Genomic DNA, 26,076 nt, shown 5'->3' on the forward strand with positions numbered 1-26,076 from the left:
GTCTTTCTGTTTACTACCATCTTTTTTCTGGAAAAAAGCTGTAGAGCAAGGTCAAATGTGCTTGGATTTAATACGATTTATCTAACCTAAATGCGCTAAATGTGTCCTGGTGTCACTGTGAATTTTCTGACTGTAATTTGCCTTCAATTCAACTGCTCATATTTGGGGTCTAACACAGTTAATACATCTTCAATATATGAGGCCTCTTTGAGGAACAGAAAGATTAACCTTTACAGAACCAACTTCCCCAAATAAATGGTTTGACCACTACTACACTTTACTCATCCAACGTATTGCTGATGTAATAACTCAAGTTCTTTCACAAAAAGGCTAAAATTTACCCACTGATGGGATAGCCATCCATCCTCTGTTCTGACACATTTTGTAACTTCTCTAGCAGGATGAACTGTTCATGCACTAGATAGGGCTCCAGCATTTTTATTACCATAATTACATATGGTATCCATATGTGTGTCACCCATACATGCAATCCATGTCCTTGCAGGACCAAGAGACCTGAAGTCTTCCAAGAAAAATATTCCAAGTATTCAATGGAGACACAGCACAGCCTAGCAACCCTCTAATAGGACAACAAGCTCCACTTAGATTTCTCAATTTATTATGCTACAAACAAATAAGTGGTGCTGATGAAAGACAGAAGCTGCAAGTTTGTATCACTAGGATTCTCCTCCTCAATCAAGAGCTGGATTTTTTGGTCAATGTTCCTAAGAACCTGAGACAAACAGCCTCTAGAAGGCAACCCTACATTGTCTCTATACAAGCTTCATAACCATGTCACTGCAACGTTTGTTGATAACTTGGCAAGGACACAATTTCAATTTTCAAACAATATTATTTGAGAAGTCAGTAAACTGAAACAATTCTAATGTTTCCTGAAGACTAAATGAAAAGGTAATGAAAATAATCTTTATCTATAGCCCATAACATCTGAAAAACAATAGGAAGAAATCCCAACCAAAACAAAACAAAGCCTGTCAATAATGGATATGTCTTGAAATGTATGTCTTGATATATATGAAATGTCTTCCTCTATGTTTAACCACTTAAATTTAAGCCACCTGTTTAACAACAGTGGGCTACAAGGCAAAAGAGTAATTTATTTCTTGGAGGGAAGAGAAGTTTAATAAAATGCTCTTGTTTCCAGATAGTAATCTCAGAGACAAACAATGCTGGGAACCTGGTTTAGACTGAAACCAGCAGCTGCTAACTGCCTTCTTCACATAGTTCTTCATCTGGTAGCCATCAAAAAATATTGACGACATCTTGCTCAGACCTTAAGGACTTGCTGCCTTAGATTTCCTGAAACAAGGTATTATTTTTTTAAAAATAAGAGTTGCACGATTTTCTTGAAGATGCCTAAAACTTCATGTGAAACTTATGCTCATTCCTAGAAAGAAATGTAATCTATAGTGATTTGCTGATGGAAAGAAGCATAGACAGCAAGAGCTTTCTGAGGCTTAATTGACACACGAAGTAATTTCACTATATTTAAGAATGCTTAAAGAGTGCAGTATCAGGTACAGCTATAAACCTAGGAGGCTGTTATCCCACCTTTGTAAAGAAAGCAAAACGTAATAACCACAAATGGCATTTATTTGTTCAGGCCACTGCCACTTCTCTGAAATGCTTGTGCTATGGCATGGATTTAATTTTATACGGCTATAATGAAATCAAATTGCGCATTTCAAAACAAATGAAAGACAGGCAAGGAACTGTGAAGGAGTCTCAAATGTTGTCTTGAGCATCAGCACAAATTAGACAGCCAAGACATAAACAATTTGTAGAGATGGTGTCCTGGTGTAGATAACACACTGAGTTCAGGGCTTGGAAAACACAAAAGCAAGTGAGCAGAAGCTGTCCTGTGAACTGGCCTCAGCTAGTTGTATGGATTAAAAGAGAAAGATATACATAACTTAAGACAATTAGCCTGAAATAAAATCCAAAGCATTTTAAGGCTGGAAGGATAAATTACCATGACCATCTTTTCATTTATCCACGTCACCTATCATGCAAACAAGATTGATGTTGCGGAAGAATTGTTAAACTTGTATACATCAACTGGAAAAATGCTTTCCCGCCCACAAAACCCATTCTCCTGGATTGGGTTATCCTTCTAAGCCTTCATATTCGGAAGTTTACAATTTTTTCACTTGAAGTGACTTAACACTGACCTAATTACAAGAGACACACATCATAACTGCAAAGAGGCTACAAAATAAGGCTGCTCATAGTATTTGTGTTTCCATAGAAAAAAAAGCCCCTTGTGTGACTGCAGAAGCCATGCTTATATGCACCATGACAATAATGTAATTACAGCTAGGGCACCCCTGGAAATAATTATTTTTCAACGTTAATGGAAGTTATAATTGAAGTAAAAATACAACATCAGTAAGTTTAATGTCACATTTAAAGAAAGAAAATATCCTGCTGCACTTCAGTGAAATTATAGCACTTTAATAGCAAATGAAGTTTGATTTTAAAGTTCTATAATTTCACTGAAATGCAGCAGGATATATAAGCCTCATACACTGAGTTGCTTTTGTTCTATTACGTTATATGAAAACCACGGCAAACTAGAGTATTTTAAGACTTTTGCTTCTCCCCTCTCTTAGGCCAAATGCACATATTAAATATTCTTACAGGTTCTGTTTTCTAGACTTCTCTGTTTAGCTGCCTTCCTCTTGAGTTTCTACATATGTTGTGGAAAACCAGACAGTGAACTGAGCCCTCATCACCACTGAATATTCCAGAATGCCACTCCTTCGTACATGTAAATCCTCCTCTCCTACCATGTCCCAAAGAGGATTTCCCCTTTTTGTCATATCACAAACATATTGAGTGCTACCTCAATCTGTTTGGAAATAATACTCAAGTCTCCTCTTCCTGCACTCTTTCTGTTAGTATTTGTTTTCCACTTATATTCATGCATTTTGTGCTTTTTCCCTAAAGGCGCTCAAACTATTTAAAATACATTAAAAAAATATCAAACCCGGTGATTGTAAATTTCTCCATCTCATCACCAGCTTCAGAGTTAAGCATATTCATATTTTATCTTGAGATTCTTTGTTGCTCGATTTGATACTTAAATAGCCACAAGCCCCAACCCTTTGACAGTCCCAGTTCTTTTAATTTATTCATATAGCAGTTTGCTCCATGTCTTTCCAGAGAAAGTTTTTAGTGATAGAATTGACAGACTTCTATTAAAGCAGAACACTAGATAAACCAATAAAGATACAGCGTAGTAGATTAACAGACTTTAAACTACAACTGCTTTCTTTCTTTTGACCTGCTCCTTCTATCAGCTATCAAGAAGCATACAAGCTATCTTCTGAGATCAAAGCAATATTGAATCCTTCAGATTGTCCTCTGCTATTTCTCATTTCCCAATTACACAGCATGCCTTCAGTTTTTCTTTCTTCCTCTGACCTCTAACAGAATCTGTCCTGTTGTCTTCTACTGTTCCTTGCTGATTGTAATTGATTTTATTCTCCTTCTGCCTTTCCCAATGTGCTTGTGCCATCTTTTTATACTGACCAATTCTGACACTAATATCTTTTTGACTACAATCAAATATAGTCAGAATGGTCTCTTATTACACTTCTCAATCTCCTTCTGTATGAAGATAGCTTGGTGATCTGCATTAAATATAATATTTTTTGAATAACAGAAGTTCTTTTTGGTTTTTGGACAATTTCCTGTCTTTTTCAGTTCTTTTCACTTTTTTTTTTTTTTTTTCTATGAACACAGCAAAGTCTCAAGAAATAATTGCCTTCATTCCTGCACACAGGGGGTAAAAGTAGCAGCATCACAGCTCTGTTAGTCCCCCATCTTCACCTGAAGAAGGCTGATAGCCTAGGTGGAAACATTTTTCTCTTTCAAAATGATCACCCTATTTCCAGAAAGTCACCTGAAAGGACAAAGTACTGTCAGCTTCTTTAGAAGGTCTTATTTTGAGAACCATTCCTCCTAATCAGCTCATCCTATTCTATGCTTTCTAATGCAAAAAAATAAAGTTTGATACGTTTCAAGAGAACTTCAAAATAGCATTCTTAAATCACAATTCCTTGTCTTGAGACAGCTGTTTCTCAGTGCATCTTTAATAATTTCTGGTAGGCTGCTTCCCAAAGAGACCAGCAGGGCAGGGTAAGACTCAAATACCTAAGAATGATTTGAATAAAGTGAAAGCCACATATTACATAAATATATTTTAAAAAAGAAACTCTTTGGAAAAGATATTTTTAGGTGAGTTAGCTGAAGAACTTCCTTGTCTAAAATAAATTACTGGTAACCTTGCACCCCATCTTTAGAAGGCACCTCAAGTTGAAAGGTACAGCAAGTTACAAGTCAATCCAGCTTGAATGATAGTTTTGAAAAACCTAGTCCTCTTTTCAACTGCAGGAGCCATTCAGCTTTTCCTGCTGCTCAAGTTTCACTCCACTAGGACACACCTTTTATGGGTACATTAAATACATATATATAGTAACAGCAGAAAAATTTTTCTTTCCATTTCTATTGTTGAATCCAGAATCATAATTTTAGGGCAGAATGATTTCTTACAGCTACCTAGCTTGTTTCTCTATTAGATTTGCCATAAGTCCTCATGCTTGGGAATTTCACATTTGCTGGCACTGTAATTCCTCACTTCAATACTCCACTGACCCTGCTAGGATGAACACTGCCTTTGCTACTGCTGAAGAAAAGACAATGGTTTTAATCAGCTCAGCAGCCTCAACCTGTGAACAAGTATGCAATACCATTTCAAAAGAATTGTAAACACAAGTTCTGAAATTGTTGCACACAGGAACATTTTGACTGCCCTCTCTAGTACTCAGCTTCTAGTTTTTAGTTTTGTATTTTGCCAAAACTCTGACAGGTGACAACATAAAATTATTGTTGTGAGCTGCTTATTTGAAATAATTTATTTCCTGACACAGATCAATGTTTCTGTGAACACAGGGCAAGTAAGCAATTCCAATGCCTGTGTTTTGGACTAAAGGTGGTACCTTATTCCAGGCAAACAATTCCTTGAAGGAGATCAATAAAAGTAAACTATAACACTGGTTAGGAAAAGGTTCTAAATGAATGCTTCATTATATTTTCCATGGTTTTATGCACTACTGAAATTCAGATGAATAGCAAACGTTTTAACACTTGTAAGATAAAAAGCTTAAGACTGCACTATAGTATTAAACATCAAGGATGCTGCAAGTGTTTCTCTTGTGCTTGCACAGACCTGTTACCCACCTTTTCAATTACAAGAGCAAGCATTTCTCTGAAACTGCTTCAGAAAAATGGGATTTCCACTGTCTTTCATATCATAGTAGATACAGTTGCATTTATTAAGGTTGAGTGGCTTACTAAGCACACATACCCTCTATTTATGAAGCAGCTCTGCAAACTCATCCTGTGTTTTCTTATCCAGGTGGAATATTTTAGCTATTCAGCATATTTGTACCTGTAGAAGTCCCACTTACAGAATTTAGTTAACAGTGTTCTTGCTAAGTGAGAATGGTTAAAATATAGCTCTCTAATTATGCCAGCTTTACTCAAAAAAAGTAACATTTTTACTGTATATTAACACTTATGTGACTCTTTTGCAATATAAATAACATAATTAAATTCAGTTAAACTCTGAGGGAAACACTGTTTTAAAAATGCGCAGTCGTAGATCTTTTGCAATATCAGCTTTTTTGCCAAAAACACTTCAAGAAGTATTCTCTTATGTACCACAGAGAGATTTCTACCAGACTTGCTAAGAAGTATTTACAGTAGTAACTATCACTCTAAAAGGCCAGTATTTTGTTTACTTTCTTGGTGAAGAACTGATCAACCATCTTTCCACAGGAATCACTGCAAGATCATCAGACATTACAGCTGCAGAACAATCCCTGTGGCAAGGCAGGAGTAACTCCTCCCATGAGCAGAGCAGCACACTGCCTCCACACAGTACATGCACCCTCGGGAGGAAAGCGAAGAGACAACAGACCTTCGGTGTTACCTATTTGTCTCTCTAGATCTGCTGCCTCATCTGGTGTTGCGCGGGGGAGGACACCAGGATCACTGAAACTAGTGCGCAGCAGGGTCCCCATCACGAAAAAGAAAAGAATCCCACCAATTGCAGGTATAGCAGGCGTAATCTTCTCTGACAAATACGGGCAACTGGAAAAAGAAAAAGATGCAACGATCAACAACACATAATGCAACTTGCTCTCAAAAACCTGCTTATCTCTACAAATGCATATGAAGAATTCAATTTCTCTTGATACATTACTTGCCTTAGAATATTTATTGAAGCTGAAATTTCTGTTTATGTGTTCATGACACTTCTGGAATTTTTCATAGTATGTTCAATATAATAAAGGCACAAGTAGCATAATAATGACCTCACTAATAGGCAATGCTCATTTACATAAGAAGATAAAATATTTTTATCACCAGATAATAAGCTTGTATATTTCTTCACCTGCCGCCCAATTACATTAAAGTAAATTGGGCAAGGAAAGGAAATGGGAAATAATCTGAAGAAGTCCATAACATGAAAAAAATAAGTCACACTGAAATTCATAATTAAGCCTATAAAACAGATTTATCATCCACCAGAAAGGTGGTGCTCAAGAACATGCAACACATTCCTTTAACAGTCTCAGTATACGTCACAGTATATTGTAACACCTCTACTGATTTTCTTTCTTAACCCATTTCTTGTAACTTAGAAACTTGTTTACTCATTTACAAGGTAAGAAGAATGCAAATGACATTTCAACACACCTAGAACCAAAAGATCCAGGGACATGTCTATGGCAACACCAACAGCCCTTTACCAGGGCAAAAATGGCTCTATGTTTACCAGATTTACAATATATATGCCGGGTTTAAGACTGGATTACAGTTTTACCAAATATTCCTCGTGCTTCACATATGATTAAATCAAAATGGACAGAAACACTGGAATCCAACTAATACACAAATATAAGTATCTCTTTACAGCTCTACAAAAAGAAGGGATATGAACACTTAGACATTACAGAAGCACTGCAGCACTGTCTTAGAAAACACACAGGCTGAAGACTCTCTTCATAGCTCTTGTATTAAGTAGGTGGGGGTAGAATACCAAGATGGCTTCATTTACTTCTGATGTCTGCCTAAGAACTCATAAAATAAGCCCATCAACAGAAGTCAAAAATCAACAAGTTCTAGGCCTTAGGGCTTCATCTGAAGTTTCTAGGTATCAATCAAGTTTAATTAACATTGCCTTCCCTATTTCTGCTGACAGCTTTAAATGATGATTCAGATGTGCAAGGTTTTGCACTACAAGTCAGTTAACCTCAGTGGAATGTTAACGCTGAGCAAGCGATGACAATGTCAGCTCCACTGTCCATCACTTCTGCCAACAGGATGGGGAGAGAATGGAAACACTTTTCATACCAGCTGCCATGTACAAAGCATTTATCTCCCTGCACAATCCTGTTAAAAATACTTGGCTGTTTAACCAAACCCAGAGGGTTTCATGGATGCAGTGAGTCCATACACATTACACGGTGCATAGCATAAGGAGTGGAAATCATCTCTCCCTACATGAATGCAATACTACAGGTGTAACAAGTTACAAAAGATTAAAAAGACAACTCGGTATTAAGAAAACACGAGGACCAAGAGAAACTGTGGTTTCACATAACAAATAAACTGTTGAAATACCAGGAAACATCCTTCAAATGTATACTTTCAGGAAAATTTTCAAAGACCCAGATTTATGAAAGCAGTGCTAGTAGCTAAAGGAGGCAGCAGCAAGATTTCAGCCTTGGTAGCTATAAGCCTTGCTCCCCTCATGTCAGGAGAAGCCTGTCAGAACAAACAGCCAAAGAGAAGCTTTCATACTGCATGAATGTCCTACTGCTCAATTTATTTCTTGCCACAAAGGATTACTGAAATCAAAACTCCTGTAATATGCTCAGACAAGAGTACAAATAGGCTGCAAGAAGGTATATTTAAAAGGATTAGAGGGAACACATACATTAATGAACGCTAAATATAACACAATTCTCTCACTCTTCTAGTGCATTATTCATTACATGTACCCAAGAAATTGCAACTGTGCTGAAGTCTGTTGAACGAACAAGAACTGTATGTGTGTGAAAGGTAACATGAGATAATCTCAGCGTAGCACAGTAGGCACAGTACAATTTCAACACTTGCAAATAGAAAACCAGCAATGTCATTACATACATAAATTTTCATCGATACTCACAGGATGGAAACTAAGGTCCATCATGACTCTAACATGCTTATTTTTAACAGTAATTTCATACTAAATTGGTAGAAAGAACAAATTGATGTGCTGAAATACTAAGAAAGTCAAACATTGCTTAAAAGTGATGTTTTCAATACAGTAAAAAAGCATGAAAAAAACTGTCTCTGGCTGAACCAAGTTCACCTGCAGTGAAAAAATGCCCACTCCTAGAGCCCTGTACAATTTTCACAACAAGCAATGTGAGGTAATCTGCTTCGCTGCCTAAAGTCGTTTTCAAGGTTTAACAGCATGTATTTTACCAACTCTGACTTGGAATTAATTCAGCAATAATGCAGAAAAGACTGAAGATGGCATCTTTGGGAATAATAACCAAGTAATATTCCACCAATTAAAAACTTATTTCAAGCTGAGGAGAAACCAGTCCATGCAGCTCCTAACAGAGATTCAGACAGTAAGTCTGGGCAGAACCATTTAACACAGTCTGATTTATGTAATATTACCATGTAATATTACATGGGCTCGCACAGAGCTCAATGACATCTCTCATTTAAAAACATCCAAATAAACCCAACAAAAATCAAACCAAGCAAAACCCAGCAGACACTGTTAGACCTTTTTTCTTCACATTTGTTCAAAAAAAAAGAGGGAAAAATCTTACTACTCCTGACTTACCAAAAAATCCATTAAATGTGACTTTAAATTAAAAACATGGCTCTTAGATCAAAATTGTGAATGAATCTTTAGAAATACACTTGCATATTTATATGTTTTATGTTTGCATGCTTATATAACAAATGTATTTGTACTGCTACATTAAGTTAATATTATTTTAAATACTTCTAGTGTAACTACTTTTAGAATTGTCAAATACTGAACACAGGAAAAAGATTATCCCTCATGTTTGCTCAGATTCCCTAATTAATTTAATTGAGGATGTATCCCTTCAGGCAACAGCTCAGATATTACAAGTATCTTTTTTGGAGGGTATTTTCACTGAGTTTTTAAAACAAACATTAGTGGGTATTTCCTGACAACAAATTTCAGAATTTTTCCCTGCAGAGGGACTCCCTGTGCAGAGGGACCTGCCCACTGCCATTAACACTTTGATAAACAACAGAGAGCTCCAGGACAAAATCTCTGTCCTACTGAAGAGCAAGCACTGACAAACCTTTTCCAATTGGCACTTAGTAACTACTAGATGTGAACTGACGTCCTCAGTTTACATCTTATACAGGGTAAAACAGTTGTTTTTAATCTGTAAGGACAGCAAGTACTGACTAGGTCTACCCCAGAAAACACATTTTTAGAAATTATTAGTAGACCACAGACCCCATTAGTAACTTATATAGCTTTTTCAGATAAAAATGTTTGGATCTGCATAATGCAAACTGTAACATAACTTGAAGTTTTGAATTAATTGAGAACTTTGATACTTTTAGTCCTGCTTTTTGCTTGGCTTCTCAGCTGCTTTTTTGAAGCATCATGTGAAAGTTTGCATGAGTGTAGGAGGGAAATAAAATCTGGTGGAAGACTAGTCTGTCACAGCTCGATAAAAATAAAAACACCCTGGCACAGAAGAGGTAATTATCAAGCATCACCCTTGTGAACAAAGGATGCAGAAGTACAAAAGCAATTCTTATACCCAGCAGCCCTCGTAACTGTGTAACCATCCTCCCTGCGGCTACCGAGATCTGCAGGAAAATACGTATGGAAACTGTGCTGAGGAGCACACACAGTCAGAGTCTTACAACTTTCAAGCATTGTCATTAGAAAAGGGGAGGAAAGAAAAGAAGTCTCCTGAAGGCCTTTCCTGGAAAGATGAAGGCTTTCCTGAAAGGTTCACTGACAGTTGTTCACTGATAAAGAGACTCAGTAAATGACAAATATATCCAGTTCGGGTATCTGGAGAGAAGCTGAGAATCTGAGACGGTATTAAAAAAAAAAAAAAAAAGTGGTTTTATACATTTAAGATTTAAATTAAGATTTGCTCAGTTGGCAGGCAGAAAACAATAAAAGTACAAATTTCATACAAAGATGAAATAGCCATCACACTTAATTACATTAATTTAAAAAAAACCTCAACCCTACAAACTTGGCTTGCAAGACTGTTAAGGGCATACTCTGTTCATCAACTGTTCATCAATAAAAAACTCTTTGTAGCACATATAAAATATATATACTCTATGAAAAATATAAATAAAGTTGAGCGAAATAATATCAGGAAATAAAATTATTGTTCCTTTTTCTACACCATCAACTTCATTTGTTTCTACATCATGAACTTCATCTTTCTGCACGTACTGCCTGTTTATTATAGCAGTGGCTATTGGCATGCAGGTGATGTCCAACAGAAGAGAGAAGGCTGGCACTGTGCACCCTGAGTTCAGCTGCACGTGTTATAAGTTAACATTTGAATGAGACTGGGCTGCTTTCTTTAAACCAGCCCAAGGGGTTTGTTGTTTCTCCTTCTACTCTCATTTATGGCTCCACTCAGCTTACCCTTCCTTTCAACTCTACCGCATCATTGCTCCAAGCCACTGTCCCAAACTTCTGCCCTTATGCCAACACAAATCTTCATCAGGTTCTTTTGTGATCGAATTTACTTCACTAAAATGTATGAAAATTACACCATTTTGTTGACTTCTCTTTCTGTCTCTCTAACAAACGAAACATGAACTTGAAAAGGATATTGGCACAAAGCAAGGGAGACAGAAGCACACACAAAACTACAGGGAGACGGAAACAGTGGGAAACCTCAGTTTTAGCAGCTGTCAGTAAGGTTTTCATTCAGACCACAGCCTCTCGTGAAACCATGTTCTAACCTTGACCTCTTCCAATTTAGAGATGGCAACAGAATACCCATATATAGACAGATTAAAGGCAAAGCAAGACTCTGGGCTAGAAGAACAAAAATAGCTTATAACTTATTTTTCTAATGATAAGTTGCCAGTGCAAAGCAAGCAGGATACGCATGAAGAGTGAGGCAGCGGAAGACAAAGATGGGAAAAATGTGAGGGCACAGTAAAAACCTGGGAGGCTGCTGCCTAATAAATAATTTATAAAAGATAAACAGGACAAAGACAATGATCAGAGTAAAATAATTTCACTGTTGTGGAGTTTGGAGGGTTCCTTCTTTTACTTGTTTTTTTTTCAGAGGCATGCTGCTGGCACACAAGAAATGTGATATAATTTGAGTATAGATTAGTCCAAGTAATGTTTACATGAAATTCCTAACAAGATCAGCTAAGGAAGCTTTCCATTAGTTTCCTACATTTGCCTCATTCTTTTGTACAGCCTTTTAAATCCCTATTGAATTTTTTTAAAGGATATTAAGGAACACACAAACTAATTTCAAAAGGATTTAAATATCACTTAAAATTTTTATTTATTTCATTATCATTTTTTGTTTTGAACATTCCTTCTAAATCATACACTCTCTCATTTCACAATGGTAAAGCAGTTTCAAAAACTCACTTGATAAAATACAAGACAAAAGTCATCCTTCTGAAAATTTGCTTCATTTCAAATTCAGGAAATCTGGACTGTTTGCAAGCATGTGAAGACTATGGAAATCAGAACAGTTGTCAGACAAAAGGCAGAATCACAACAGGAACAGAAGCAAAGCCAGAATACTACCTCCTCATCATCTTAATAATCTAAAATATTATGACCTAATTAGAAAGGCATCTTTAGTGAATGAATTCAGATGAGAAGCACTTAAATATACTGTTTAACCTTGCTAAAATGTTTTACCGGTTTATTCTCTATTTTACAGTATTAGATACATCTTATTTTTTCTATACTTGTTATAGTTCTTGGGGCTAACTCCATTTAAAATTAATTCTAATTTAAAATAATTTTTAAGTGGAAACACATATAAACTAATAGTAATTCTAGAGTGTAACTAAGTATTCTAGCCTCTACCAGCGCGTAGAAACGATTACTTAAAACAAAGAAGATTAATATGATGAAATCACACAGATTACTGAAGCAGCATGATCCTTAAACTTAATAAGGCAACTGCTTTATAGGTTCTCTCCAAACCTCTTACAAAATAAAATTAGCTTAACATTACTCTAAACAGTGAAAGCTCAACAAATAGTCTTCAAAGTTTCATGTAGAAACTGGGTGCAACTGGGTCTTTAAAGCTGTTCAAACCCATGAGCAATTACTAAGAATGAGAGACTGCAGGCACCTCTCTCCTCTGGCTCAAACCCACAAGCATTCAATGGAACTCCTTGCAGTACTGACTCCATTAAACTGTAATGCATTACCATTGAAATAAGACTTACACTGGTTGGATTTGGGTGTAGGAGTTTAGATGAAGCAAAACAAGCTTGTTGATTATGACATTGTAGAAGATAACCACAAAATCTCTCCTACCAGTAAAGATCTTAAGGGTAGCAGATATACAACAACCAAAGTAACAGCTGTGTGTGACTTCCCAGGTTTTATTGCTACATGAACTTCAATGATCTGCCATCAAACTTCAAAGCTGGAATAAATAAAATGCATAATTCAAAATTAACCTCTCTGTGAAACAGGTGTGTTTACTGAAGCTCCTGCAAGGGCAATTATATTTTACTTTGTTCTAGAGATAAGGAATATCTTTCTTTTACAAAAACTTTTTTAAAATTTTTGATTCCATCAACTGTTGGCCAGGAATTTCCAAGCAAGGTAGTAAGAAAATGGGGAATATCTACCAAACTGGTAGGTATATTAAGTACTTGACTCTTACGAATAGTCAATGCAAGTATAACATATCCTCAAAAGACAAACTAAGAAAAGGCATAGCTTCCAAACATGCAGTAAATCAAAGTCTTGCTTTATTGCTATTTCCATTCCCTAACTAATTCCTTACTTGAAAAACTAAAAATATTTGTACTTAAATTTTCCAGTTTTGCATACAGTGCAAGGTTTGGTTTTCATAGTGTAAAACTACCAATGAGTGAATTCCACTAAATACATAAACCTGTAATTTCTTTTAAACAGCCTATATAGAACACTTTCTTTCCTGTTGTGCTTCATATTGCTTCCTTATTATTTCTTAAAAATTTCCTGTTATGTGATTTTATAACTAAACCATCAGGTTAATCCCAAGTACTAATGAACTGAAATGAAAACTGGGACAAAACAAGCGGAAACGCATTACACCATGACTAAGTCCCTAAAGGAGTGTGAGCTTCAAGGTGATTTTGCACAGGATCCTCTGGAAACTGAAGCATACACAAATAAGCTGCTGCTAGTTATTGGACTCTGAGCTTTCAATGAGGCATTGTTTGTTTTCACCTTCCCCAATCTATGAGGTCTAAAGGCTAGATGTAAAGCCTAGCTCTTGCTGAAGGGCAAAGGCTTCATCAATGCAATCTCCACCTCTGGCCACATTCCACTGTCACCCTTGTATAGCACAAATGAGCTAGCTAACACTGAATAAAACAGAAGAATTGTTCTTCATCTGTTCCCTTTTCCAAAAACACCCCCCAAAAAACCAAACCAAAACCACCAAACTCAAATATCCCCTGCCCCCCAACATTCATTTTCTGTTTGATCAATTTCCTAAACAGTTTAATTCAATGTGCAATTAATGAATGCCAGAGTGCCAGAGAACAGGTAGGAACACACAGAAGGCAGGACGAAGTTTAACTGTGATTTCTAGATCCACTCAGCTGCCATGCAGAAATCCCAGCCATACTCATAATCTTAGGAATAGTGGATCCAGTATCTTATTGTCATTATATAACCTGGCAGGTATCTAAACACCACACAGCTGCTCACTTACCCTGGATTTTTTTTTTTCACTCCTCTTTCTTCTGCAGTTCTCCATATCACAAATCTTTTGTGATGAAAAATGAATACATATGAACAAACAAATGAACTTGTATATAAAATACAGGAAAAAATACTTATATCTTAACTTCTCAGTGAAAGCCACTATAATAAAAGCCTTTGAATATTCATTGAGAAGCAGATACAGCACTTCCTAGGGCTCCTTTACTTATAAAAATGGAGAACTGCTAATCCTACCCATCCTACATATCAAAAGTATCTAACACATTGTTATAAATAAAGCAACTGGAAACATAAAGCAAGGAGGAGGATAAAACCAAGAGAGCCTAACCTCTTCTCCCCCAAAAGAAGCAGAGCTGAGCAATTCAGCAGCTTGATAATAAAAAGACTCAAGAGGCTTGTTTGTAGTAACTTCACAGCCATAGGTCTCCACAAGTGCTGGAGGAGTTTTACCTGAAATGGCATCCTTTGCTTTCTCCTGCTGCCTCCTCACAGTCTCATGTGAATTCTCTTACCCCACACTAAGTGCTCATTGGAGAGGCAGACTGGCAAACTGCAGGCTACCTCAGATTAAAAAACACTCCAACAACTAATTTGCACTCATGGTTCCAAAGCAGTGCCAGATCTCCATATCTAAAAATGGGTCAGTTTAAATATATCAACTTGCAAATACCAGCTTGAGGCAAATCATTTATTTCATAGAAAAAATAAAGCACACAGGGCTTCATCTACACAGAGATTCATCACCACTAGAAATATTTGGATTAGCAATATAACTGAAACAGCTTGGAATAGCCTTTCACTGTTTTCCCTTAGAACTGAGATTTAGGTGCAAGTCACAGAAGTCCAGGCATGAAAAGTTTAAGAAATACCCTACAACAAAAGATTGCTTCTGAATCACCAGAGTTAAGCAATGTCATAGCATTAAATTACCTTCAGGGATGCGTGCAGAAAGATTGTACTGTTTGAGTAATGCAACACTTTTGTCTGAGCATTTCCTTTTTTTGGAAGACATTTAAATGCTCTTTATAGACTTCTATGTTAAATGCTTATCAAACTTACATAAGTATGTTCAAATTAAAAATCAGTGACTTTATCATATTATGTTTTTCTCTGTACTTCCACAAACACATCACTGAGGGGCACTTTCCTCTTGGGAAAGGCCACCAACTGAAATTATTAGTTTCATATTCTCTTCTTGAATACTATAATTCACCAAAATTTTTTTGGTGAATACCATACATCAAGTCTGCGATTTAAATCACCTCTTTAAATAAGAAAAAACACATTCAAGCATATTTTCTCTTAAGCTAGCTACATCAAGAAATACATATCATAGAAAAACAGAATGAAAGTTATATCACAAAAATGTTACTTCAAAAATTAAAAACTAAGGATGAAAATCATCCCTGTTAATGCTTTAAAGTTGAGGGTATCACAGAAGATTCTGTAGCAAGCACAACAACAAAAAAAGTCCTCATTTAAAATAATTATGTTCTTCACACAAATGTCAGTCACTTAAGAATTACAGTTACTTTACAGTTATATGCTGTACAGTAACCAAATATTTTGACTGCTAATGCATTAAACCTGATCTGAATGTAAAATGAATGAAGAAATGCCCAGTTTTTACAGTTTCTTAAAAATATTTTATTCGATATTCCCACTCAGTTTTAATTTTTTGTGATATGCAAATTTCCTTTTCTACTGTTTCATTGAGATTTTCAAGCTTTTTCCCAACCTATACACAATTTTGTCCAGTAATTATCATAACCCCTAATTTTAACGTAAACCAAAACAGGATTTCAGGTAGGGGAGAGTAACCAACACAGGGTGTTACTGCTATCCTTCTTTGAAAGTGTAATTTATTTCTTCAATTTAACATTTGTCTATTTTTGTCAGACTGCCAAAACTGCTAAAAATTGTCACAAGGAGGTGAAGCAAAGAAAAGGTCTTTGTTATATCCACTGTGACTATAAATTTCAAATTCTTTTCTTCTTCTAACATTTCAATTATGCAACTTGTTATCACCTGTATATTACATGATCCCCACTGAAAAATACATTTTTTGCCAGTATTTATACAGACACCAGTAGACAGCTTTGCAAGTAGAATGATGTGAACTCTCTCCTTAAGGCAAATCAGCCTTGAAAATCATAGAAAAAGCTCAGTTACTTCACTGTTGCCAGAATATACTCTCTGGAATTGCAACGTAAGATTTATTCTCTATCTTTACACTGTCAAACATGTTATATTGTCCACCTTCCAATTTCATATGCTGACATAAAAACAATTCCCACAGACACTCACAACCATGCAAATACCACACCAACTCTTGGTCTTCATTTTGGCACTTTTACAATAAACAGGAAATCAGCAGGGCACGAAGCTAAATAGAAATGGGAATCTTCTGAATACCTAAAACAACTGCACAGAAGCTAAAATGAAACAAAGATTGCAACTGACTGTACAAAGTGACATCACATTAGAGCTTATATCTCTGTAGTGCACCATCTCTAAATGTACATGAGTGATGTACAACCTATTTCACTGAGTCCTTCAAGCATTGAGATCATGGGCTCCACCTTTTGTCCTGGTGTTTTCTGTCTTTAACCAGTTTTGCTTCTCTGGCTGATCCCTCAGGCTCTCTCCTGGCTGAGGGGCTGCCTGGGCCCTTTTGCCAAATCTAAATGCACATATTCCTCATGCTACAGCACCAGAGAGGAACTGCAGATTTTACAACATCCCACCATTGTCCCAGTTTATCTGAGAATATTCACTACGTTTTTTTAAAGTAGTAGAATTTAAAGAGAAGCTGCTACCCTGGGTTAATCAGTGGCTTCACCTACAGCAACACAAACAGACCATAATCAGGAGACAGATCCAGAGTTTGGTAACCTTCTACAGATTTCTTCTAACTTGTCTTCTGATTACGTCTCCTCTCCATGGCAAAGCTTGCCTTTCAGGTTGGCAGAACACACTATAGCCGATGAGATAAGCTACATGGAACTAAGAAGCATGCTGATTATGTCACTTCAAATAGCTACACTAAATAAAAGGATAAATGCCCAATGTGTTGCTCCTCCTTCCTTTTTGTGTCCCTTACATGACAACAAAGTTCAGGAGTTTTCAAGTTTGTGCCCAAGTTCTGAACTGTTTTCTATGGAAAGGTGCAATATAATGGGGATTTATAGCATTTTCTGTCTGCAAGTGCTCAGAAAGGAGCAACCTTGGTGCATCTTGCTCCTAGTTCTAAAAATTACACTAAAGCTCACAGTGGATAAATGACAAAGCAAAGGGCACATCCAACATTGCAGCAAAGAAAGCAATTTCTATTTACAAATGAAGGACAGACCAGGAGCACAAGCTTCTCTTTCTTCACAGGTATACAAAACCTCTTTTTCCTAGACTACTTCCATTCTTTTCTCATACTGGACAGTTTGTCAGACACATTTCTATTCTGTCCATGAAGTCAAAGCTTACAAGGATACAGAAGATTCTCATGAGATTTTGCTGAATGGATAAAAAAGGACTGAAGACTACACATGTTATAAAAATGAGACATTATCCTAAACCACACTTTAATCTAGAGAGAAACTTCTATTTCAAATTTATGTTAATTAAAATGCTAAACATTACATTTCTGTACTGAACTGCAATATAACATTAATATCCTCTATGTCCCAAATACATACTAACAACCTCGCTTAAAACATGCAGAAAACACTAGGGCTGGAGGGAAATAAACATGCAAGAGCTACGAGTGCAATTACTCTATTCAGAAAAGCTACAAACCTTAAAATAGCAAGCAGCATGGCAAATACCAAGTCACCAGTGCAGCTGTATTAATTCTCCCAAAAGATTTTTAATGCAACTACTCTTGAATTAAAATTCATAGCCACGAATACATATGAGCCCTATTACTGGTTTCTGAATCCTCATCAACACTGAGAAATACCAAGATAAGAGCTCTCTGCAATTTTTCAATCTGTTAGAACAGTAAAGAAACATTAAAATGTAACAGTCCACATCTGCCAACCCGGAACAACTGCCAGCCTCGTGTTTCAGGCTCATGTACTTTGCAGAGAGTATGATCATCTCACTGTGAGCATCCTCAGGACAGGACAAATCTCCCTCTTTGAACATGAACACATTCTACTGCTTTTCAACAGCAGTGATAATTATCCATAGCATCTTCAGCTCTATTTTGTTCTGTAACCTAAAAAAAGTAAACACTTGTTCTAAAAGTCTGTCCTACCCTAGGGTGAGGTCTCAGGAAAAAGACAGCATTTAGAAGCATGATTAACACTGATTGTAATAGAACCTAGTGCCAATATGAATCCAGTCTTTCAGAGAGTTTCATTTATTCATACTTTATTAACCCTTCCTCTCTTGTTTATGGAAATATACATACAACTCACAAAAATAATTAAAACATCTGTAGGCACACAGCTCTTGACAAAAACCTCTCAAGGTACTTCTCATATGGTACTGAAGAACTAAATTAAGTATTAAATCTATGCCAAGGAAATCAGCAGAAGTAAGCAAAAGGCAAACAAAGGCCTTGGTAGCATTACTGGCCAGCAGCAGTCTACTAGAGTCAAACTGGTATAAAGAAGTGTCTAGATGACAAAATAAGTACTGAAAATATTTTTGAAATATATGGTGTAAACCCCCCAGTTGTTAATATGCTACATTATAACACTACAGTGCAATCATCTCTAATTTGTATATGACGCTATAATATTCATATTAAAATTAGCTAGAACTATATATGCATTTCAAAACAACAAAGAAACATTCCTCATTTTTTGAACTACTCTGCAGTCAGATGCTTGTAGCTTAGCCAACCCTCTGCAGCTGCTTCAACACCATGCCAATGCCTTCACTTCCTCAGCCTTTCTATCCTTAGGAAACAATCCCTGGAGACCTAGAGAGTATTGCACAAACAATACTGTATCCTCCAACTGTTGCTAAATGGAAAATCCATCTTGGCTTCTTTTGTTTCTTTTGAAGGACACTGAACATGTGCATTGGACTTCATTTTTGGTTGATGAAATAGTATTTTATTTTCTTTCAAAAAAGAGACAGATCAACCTAAGAGAGGCCCATTACAATAGAGGTCAGATACAGTTCAGTGGATGGGGCAGGAGACCAGGAATCAGTAAAGCTGGCTTCCTGGATCAGCCAACATTCTGTTGTGTGACCTTGTGCAAAGGCAATTCACCACACTATGATCCCTCTTCTATTTTGGAGTATCCACCTATCCAGGACACATTCAAGACAAAATTACATGCCAAATCCTGTATGACTACAAAATTTCCTCTGGTTATTTATTTTTATTGGGGGATTTTTTTGCTGCCAGTGAATGCTGATGATGGTCTTGGACACTACTGTACATAAACACTGTCTAAGCACCAAGTAAATCAGCTGGAATCTCTAGGTAATGCTGAAATACAAATAATTACTAACAGGAAACACTGCTTGGCTTATACAATACAACAGGGGAAAAAAAAGGAGGAGGACTTTAAATAGTAACTCCGTATGTTACTAAGCTGATTATTAGTTGTCCCATTAAAAAATACTATGGTTACAAAAAATAAAGAAAATTTATCAATCCAAAAGTGTTTCAGCTTCTCCTAAAGAGACAAGGTGTTTGTCCTTTATATGTTTTAATACTGCTTTATAAAATTATACAATTCAGGTTCAAACAAGAATTTTACTGGTTTTCAAATATATTTAAGGCACCTGATGCTGACAGACACATTAGAAAGCTTCTTTCCAAGTACAGTCAGCACATCTTTGTCAGTATTTTAGACAGTAAGTCTAAGGAAATTACTCCAAAGTTCTGGGGGGTAAAAAGTTTCTAGAGATACCTGAATTCTCCTTTTTTTCTTTGAAGTGGATGATATGGAGAAACACGCATGTTCCAAGAAAGTAATTTCATCCCAAAAAAGCCCTAGACTTTCTGAGTTTCAGAATCTGAGCCTTGAAGTAATCAGATATTATCTATTTGCCACTGTGAGGAATAACAGTAGTCCACAGAGACCAAAGTAATTTCCTCCATCACCAACATGCTGAGAGTAACTGTTTGTTGAGAGCCCACATGAAGCTCCTCTTCCTCTCAGCCAGCTTAGTCATTTCCACTCCTGCCTTGTGCTGACACAAATGAACCAGGGAGTAAGTGCTAGATTTAGAAGTGAGATGGTTGTTTGTTTGTTTTGAAACTTACTTTAAAATGAAAATTGATTTTCATTGTTTAGATTTGTCTGTGACTTATTGTTGATGGTTAATAAATAGATCACCAATTTTCAAAGACCTGAAATAATATTCAGTTAAATTGTAAACACAGTTACAAGAGAGAAAAGCTCTGAAATATTTTTAGGAAAAAAATCAGACACCTCCATTTCATTTGAGGCATAGCATAGGACTGACTCCAGCACAGTAAGTACTATGTAGTAACACTGAACTTTAAAGGGAAGCAAAAGACATTCACAGATAATACTAATAAGTGCTATTAAGCAATACTTACAGCCCATTATAATTGAGATGACTGATTAAAGAAAAAAGCCAAAGCATATAAAAATCCCTAGCCCTTCAACATTTTGCTCTTAAATTCCACAGAATTTTACAGGCAAAACTTTTTTGAAACAGAAATCCCAATTTCACTCAGCCTCTTCAATACTTGTCTAAGTTAAAATAGGTCATTATCTGCACAGATATGAACTACATTTACAAAGCAAATTCTACCATTACCATCATAACAATAAGGGAAGTTTGACTTTGCTCCTTTCTTTTGTTGTTGATTTTGTTATATCAGAGCAGTCCTATGAATCCTAGCTAATGAAAAAAGCGTTGGCATTATGTGAGTTACTGCTACTTGATATAAGATTTGTTTAATTTGCAACTTCCTCTTGTGTCAAGCAAAAATATTTGCTGCATGATTTTACTTAGCAAAATGGGAATCTCCTTTGGATAGAACAACAGTTAAATTCCTACCATTGATATATATTCTCCATACTACAATGTATCATTACTGATAATATTTCAATGAAACTCTATGATTTCTAGGCTTAAGTAAATTATAAAATAATGCTATGACTCCATAGGTACCATAAAAAACCTATGGTACCATAGGTAAAAATCCTCCTACATTGTCAAACTTCCCTTATTTTTCACTTTCTTTCTTTAAATCGTGAATACAGACAATTGGGCATTTAGCACGTTCTACCTTCAAGAAAAGCACATCTCCCCATCTGTCTCTCTGGCATTTACTGTCAGAAATCTCTGCTTAAGAAACTGGGCAAATCTGTAATTGTTCCCCATGCCTTTATGAGTTGATTGAATTAACTCCAGCAAACACAGAATGAATCACATGAACCTAATCCAAAAGCCAAATGCTCAGTGCCATCTCTAAAATGATACACCTCTAAATTGGGAAAGGATTAACACTGGCTCGGGACTACAAATGGACTAAGTAGTGAAGCTTATTGACCATTTGAGCTGGGAAGCACCAAACACCTTCCTTCAAAACTAATAGCTTTCCTTAGTTCAGAGCCCTTTGCTGTGAACAGATGACTCCCCATGGTCAGTACTGAAGAGTCCTGAGTGCTGGCTGTTCTTCCACCCACCATGCACATTAGCCATGAGACATGGATAGCAGCCATAAAACAGCACCTTGTGTTCACAATGAAATTAAACTTTTTGAAGACAGCTGTCCAGGGAAGCATCCTGATAAACAGTCCTATAAATAAAAATGCAACCAATTTTTTTATTCCTACTTAGGTAACAAGACTATCTCAGCAGCTGACAATTCCCCAACACTGCAGACTCCAGACAGAGGACAATTCCCTCTGCTCAGCAGCAAAACAACTACAGTGACTACACCTGAGAGCCTCTTTATACAGAAAGATGTTGTAACTCAGTGGTTTTAATTATCTCAAACTGGCAGGAAAGAGCTATATTCCAGTGTTATAAACCTATAATAAAACAGAAAAGAATCATTTTGGGGGGAAAGGCATTTTCAATGTAGCACTGACTGAATAGCTTCATTTTTGTTCCTTTCAGCACTGCTTCCTTTCCAACAAAAGCAAATTTTGAGTGACAGGAAAGTACATTTCCCTCTCTGCCCTGCAGCTCACTCTGTGACTGTGCAATCAATGGCAAAGTCTGAAATGGGAAAAAAGAAATCCACCAAAACCCAACAGTGCAGTGAATGATGAATGCCATACAAAAATATATGTCCTTGTATGGCCCGAAGCTTTAGAAAAGAAAAGAAAGATCCCTGAAGAAATGCAAACATCCAAGAGACAGACAATCCTTAGTTAACAAGGTTTTTTCTTCGAAGTATTCATACCAACTACCTGCATACTACCACTACTTCTGTTGAGGGATGTGATATTGAGCAAATTGGGTCAACACCACGGCAATGACCAGTAGGTGCCATCTTGTTGACAAAGTACAAAAATACACTTCATAAAAATCCTCTTAGTGAGACTTTTATACGTTATACAGGTGACACTTGAGAATAGATTTGAGTATTATTTCAACCAGCAACACTTCTGCTGGCACTTTATTTTCACTTGGTCTAACAAAGCAGAATGGAAAGACACTATCAACGGCACTTTGGATTTAAACATGTCTCATTAGCAATCAGAGCTGCATCACCTTAATTAAAGGCAGGCCTGTAAGCAAGTTGAAGCAGCTTTATACTTTATAGGTAAATCACCCATTCCACTTCAGGTTAATTTGTATGTAACTCTACTCACCAAAGCAAAAATATCTAACGGAGGCACGAGGAAGGAAATACAAAAATTCCCTGTGTGTACAAGCTTTAACTTAAACTTGGTTTTGCATGAAGTCAGTACCCAGATTTCAGATCTTGAAGTCCCAAAGAGTAACAATGGAGTTTTGGTTTCCACACCCATGTGAAAGCTGGATACACGGACACAGCATAGGGTTAAAGAATTCTCCAGCTCTAAGGACAGCAGAAGAACCAATATAGATGGGAACTGTAGTCACTACAGCAAAATTTATGAAAGACCTGAACCTTAACTGATTTTCAGGAGAGAAGAGCAGTAACAAACATTCGCATTTGAATATACAAAGCTTGAAGATACAATGTGAAAAGTTAGAATTAATGGTAATGATAATCCAGAAAACTGAAAAAAGCATCATATTAAACCAGAAATTAGGTAGGAAGTTTTTGTAACAAGTCTAAGAAAATAGTTATATGTTACCATATAAATAGCAAGTAACAAATAGTTGCATTTGTGAAACCAATCCTGACAAATAAAAAACTCTGAATTTGCCTTAAGGACCATAAAAAGTGCTTTAGAGTGCACCTTGAAAGGCCGAATTGAAGAAATATGAAGCAAACAATGACAAAATACAATGAAAATCTCATCTCCCACTATTATTCTTTCCATATTTACTCATCAACTGAAGTGAACTAATGATACTTAAGAAGAAATTCCTGCCTCTTGTCCTATCCAGACTCACATTGACTAATATGAGGTCCCACACTCTTCACAAAAACACCTGCACAGTGCTCCAAATCCTTATTCTACTCAAGATTGCCAAAAACCCCTACCACACCTAAATCATAACAGGAGCTCACAAAAGCAGAATGACCTATTAATATAAAAGACGAAGGATAGAGAGGAATTTCTGAAGAACACAATCCACTGCATTTGCCAATACGATCACATCTTTACGGTAGTTGCTTTGGAAATTTCCACATGTAAGTCAAAAAGCCAACATGAAGTGCTTGACCCTCTATTTGACAGCCTCCTTCAATGATTTTTTTTCTCAAATTAGTACATTTTTAAGAAGCAGATTACAGATCCTAGATTACTACTACACTAAGCAACTCTAATTTATTAACAGGGCTGTTATGAAGAAACTTTGTTTTAAGCAAACATACAAATTATCTTCACTGAAAATAGCTGTTTAAATCTAAATTTATACAGAAGAAAAATATAAATTAAGTCATACAGAAAATAAACCAAGGCACACATAATAGTAAACTGATCAACAGATTACAGAAGGTGATGGATCCTGCCAATTACCCCTGAGTGAACAACTATAGAAGTCTGTATCTTTGATATAAAGCAAATAAAGTGACTTAGAGCGAGTCTAGACTTGACTACAGTTATTCAAATTTACAGGTTTTTTGCTAAAAGAGAAATATATTCTTGATGAACTCCTGAAAAACTGGAAAAAGTTCACTTACATTAAATAATCATCTTCTTAATAATGATTAACTTGCATAAAAATAGTAAAATTCTGTAAGAAACTTTTAATAAGAACGTTAAAGCTGCACATTCAAAGACTTTTAGCCAAAAGAATTATCCTCATCTAAATTGTTTAATTTATAGGAAACGAATACTAATCCCTAGATTAAGAGAGGCATATGATTAAAGAAAAAGATCAACCAGGAGCTGAGGCAGAAAATTATGTTAACATTTTGCACTGAAAGCTTCACAAGAAAGGATTTGTGCAGCTTGTAAGAAACTAATTCAGCGTATTTATAAGTTACAATAGGCATATTGATAAGATATTATGCAAAATACGAAGGGTAAAAAATCCAACTTCAGTGAAAAGAATTTTAAGTCACTGAAATGTTCAAGTAGGAAAACATATGTTTAAAAGGTGAGGTCTAAAATCTGCCAAGTCCTAAAAAAAAACCCCCTACGAGGCAGAGATCAAGGAAATTTGATCTCCTGCAGAGCGACTTTGGTAGGACAGACCAGCAATATAGTTTGAAATGTGCAAAATTAGAACTTTAATGTAGGGTGTATTTGAAAAATGACTGCTGTGTGGCATGAAAAAGCGGAGAGATTACAGCCTAAGGTTGGGCGTGACAAAAGGAGCCCATCAGTCCTTGCCCTGTCCCGTGCCAGCCCCGCTCCCTCTCCCGCCAAGGGCTGGGAAAGGCGCTTCCAGCACTGCAGGGAATCGGGAATCACCGCCCCGGCCGTGCAGCATCCGGACAGAGGAGCGCCACACCCACAGCTGGGGAGCGGCTGGAAAGACCATCGCTCCCTCCTGGGGACAGTCACCCAACAGCGGACTGGCTCAGCTGAACAAACTGCTGCCTCACTCTTGAAATAAAGACTTGTATTTCCCCAAAACTTATGAAGTTTATTATTCTTTCGATATCTATTTTCATATTCAATCTTTGCCAAGGCTTTGCACGGGTTTTTACAGCCACTCATTTTGATATTCTCTGGCTGAGCGTGAAATTCATCCCCAGTAGACAGCCAACACAAACAGCATTTAAAGTCTTTTTTTCTAGTACTACATTTGCTCTCCCAGTCCTACTTGAAAAAATCCTACTGTAATAGCAGCCACTATTGTAAAGCAGTAAGCCATCAAGTCATCATTTTGCCTCAATATTTCGTTTTGCTTTCTCAAAAGCACTTCAAAATGTTATTTTTACTCATGGTATTGCTAAATACAACTACTAAAAGCTTAGAAAAGATGTTCATTATAAATAACACTAATTTCACTCTCAGCACAACATTACATCAGGCTGCTACCAAAGCAACCAGAAAAGCCGGCAGTCACTGACTAGATAGAGTAACAGTATACATCAAATATTCACAACATATCATGTTAAATATCATCCAAACTTGAAGAGTTTTTTAGCTACAAAAACTCTAAGATTAGTCTTCTATTAAAGCTTCCAAAGGTGATAGCCAAGGTTGCAGGACTTCCAACTGAAGTATGTATATGAAATTATAAGTATCTTGATTGCTCACCATAATAGGCAGCTTCCTTGGCAAAACAGAGATTTAAAGATGTTTTGCACTAAAATCCATCCCCTCATGCAGAGACACAGAATTTATACAATCTCTAAACTCTTCCAAAATAGCTGCATGTGTAAATCTCACAAGCCCCTAGGAATTTGCTAGACTTCTTCATCTTCGCATGACCTGAACAAAAGTAAGAATGTAGCATCATATACAAGTCTGTACAGATACATATGCAAACATCCTTATACATATAAGTGCACA

At 36.4% G+C, this 26,076-nt stretch overlaps 1 protein-coding gene across 4 annotated transcripts in view; it reads right to left on the minus strand.

The window, feature by feature from the left end:
* Positions 1-26,076, minus strand: part of ZDHHC14 (zDHHC palmitoyltransferase 14) — a 94,177-nt gene that overhangs the window by 35,245 nt on the left and 32,856 nt on the right. For 2 of the 4 annotated variants that reach the window (XM_083858444.1, XM_083858442.1), the window contains exon 2: positions 6,020-6,180. In XM_083858444.1, coding sequence (XP_083714570.1) covers positions 6,020-6,180 — 161 coding nt within the window. Of the gene's footprint in view, positions 1-6,007; positions 6,181-26,076 lie in introns of all 4 variants that reach the window. The other 2 variants (XM_083858443.1, XM_083858441.1) reach the window with 1 other exon arrangement.

The sequence above is a fragment of the Zosterops lateralis genome, assembly GCF_965231275.1.
Source record: "Zosterops lateralis genome assembly, chromosome: 3".
In the NCBI taxonomy this organism is placed as follows: domain Eukaryota; kingdom Metazoa; phylum Chordata; class Aves; order Passeriformes; family Zosteropidae; genus Zosterops; species Zosterops lateralis.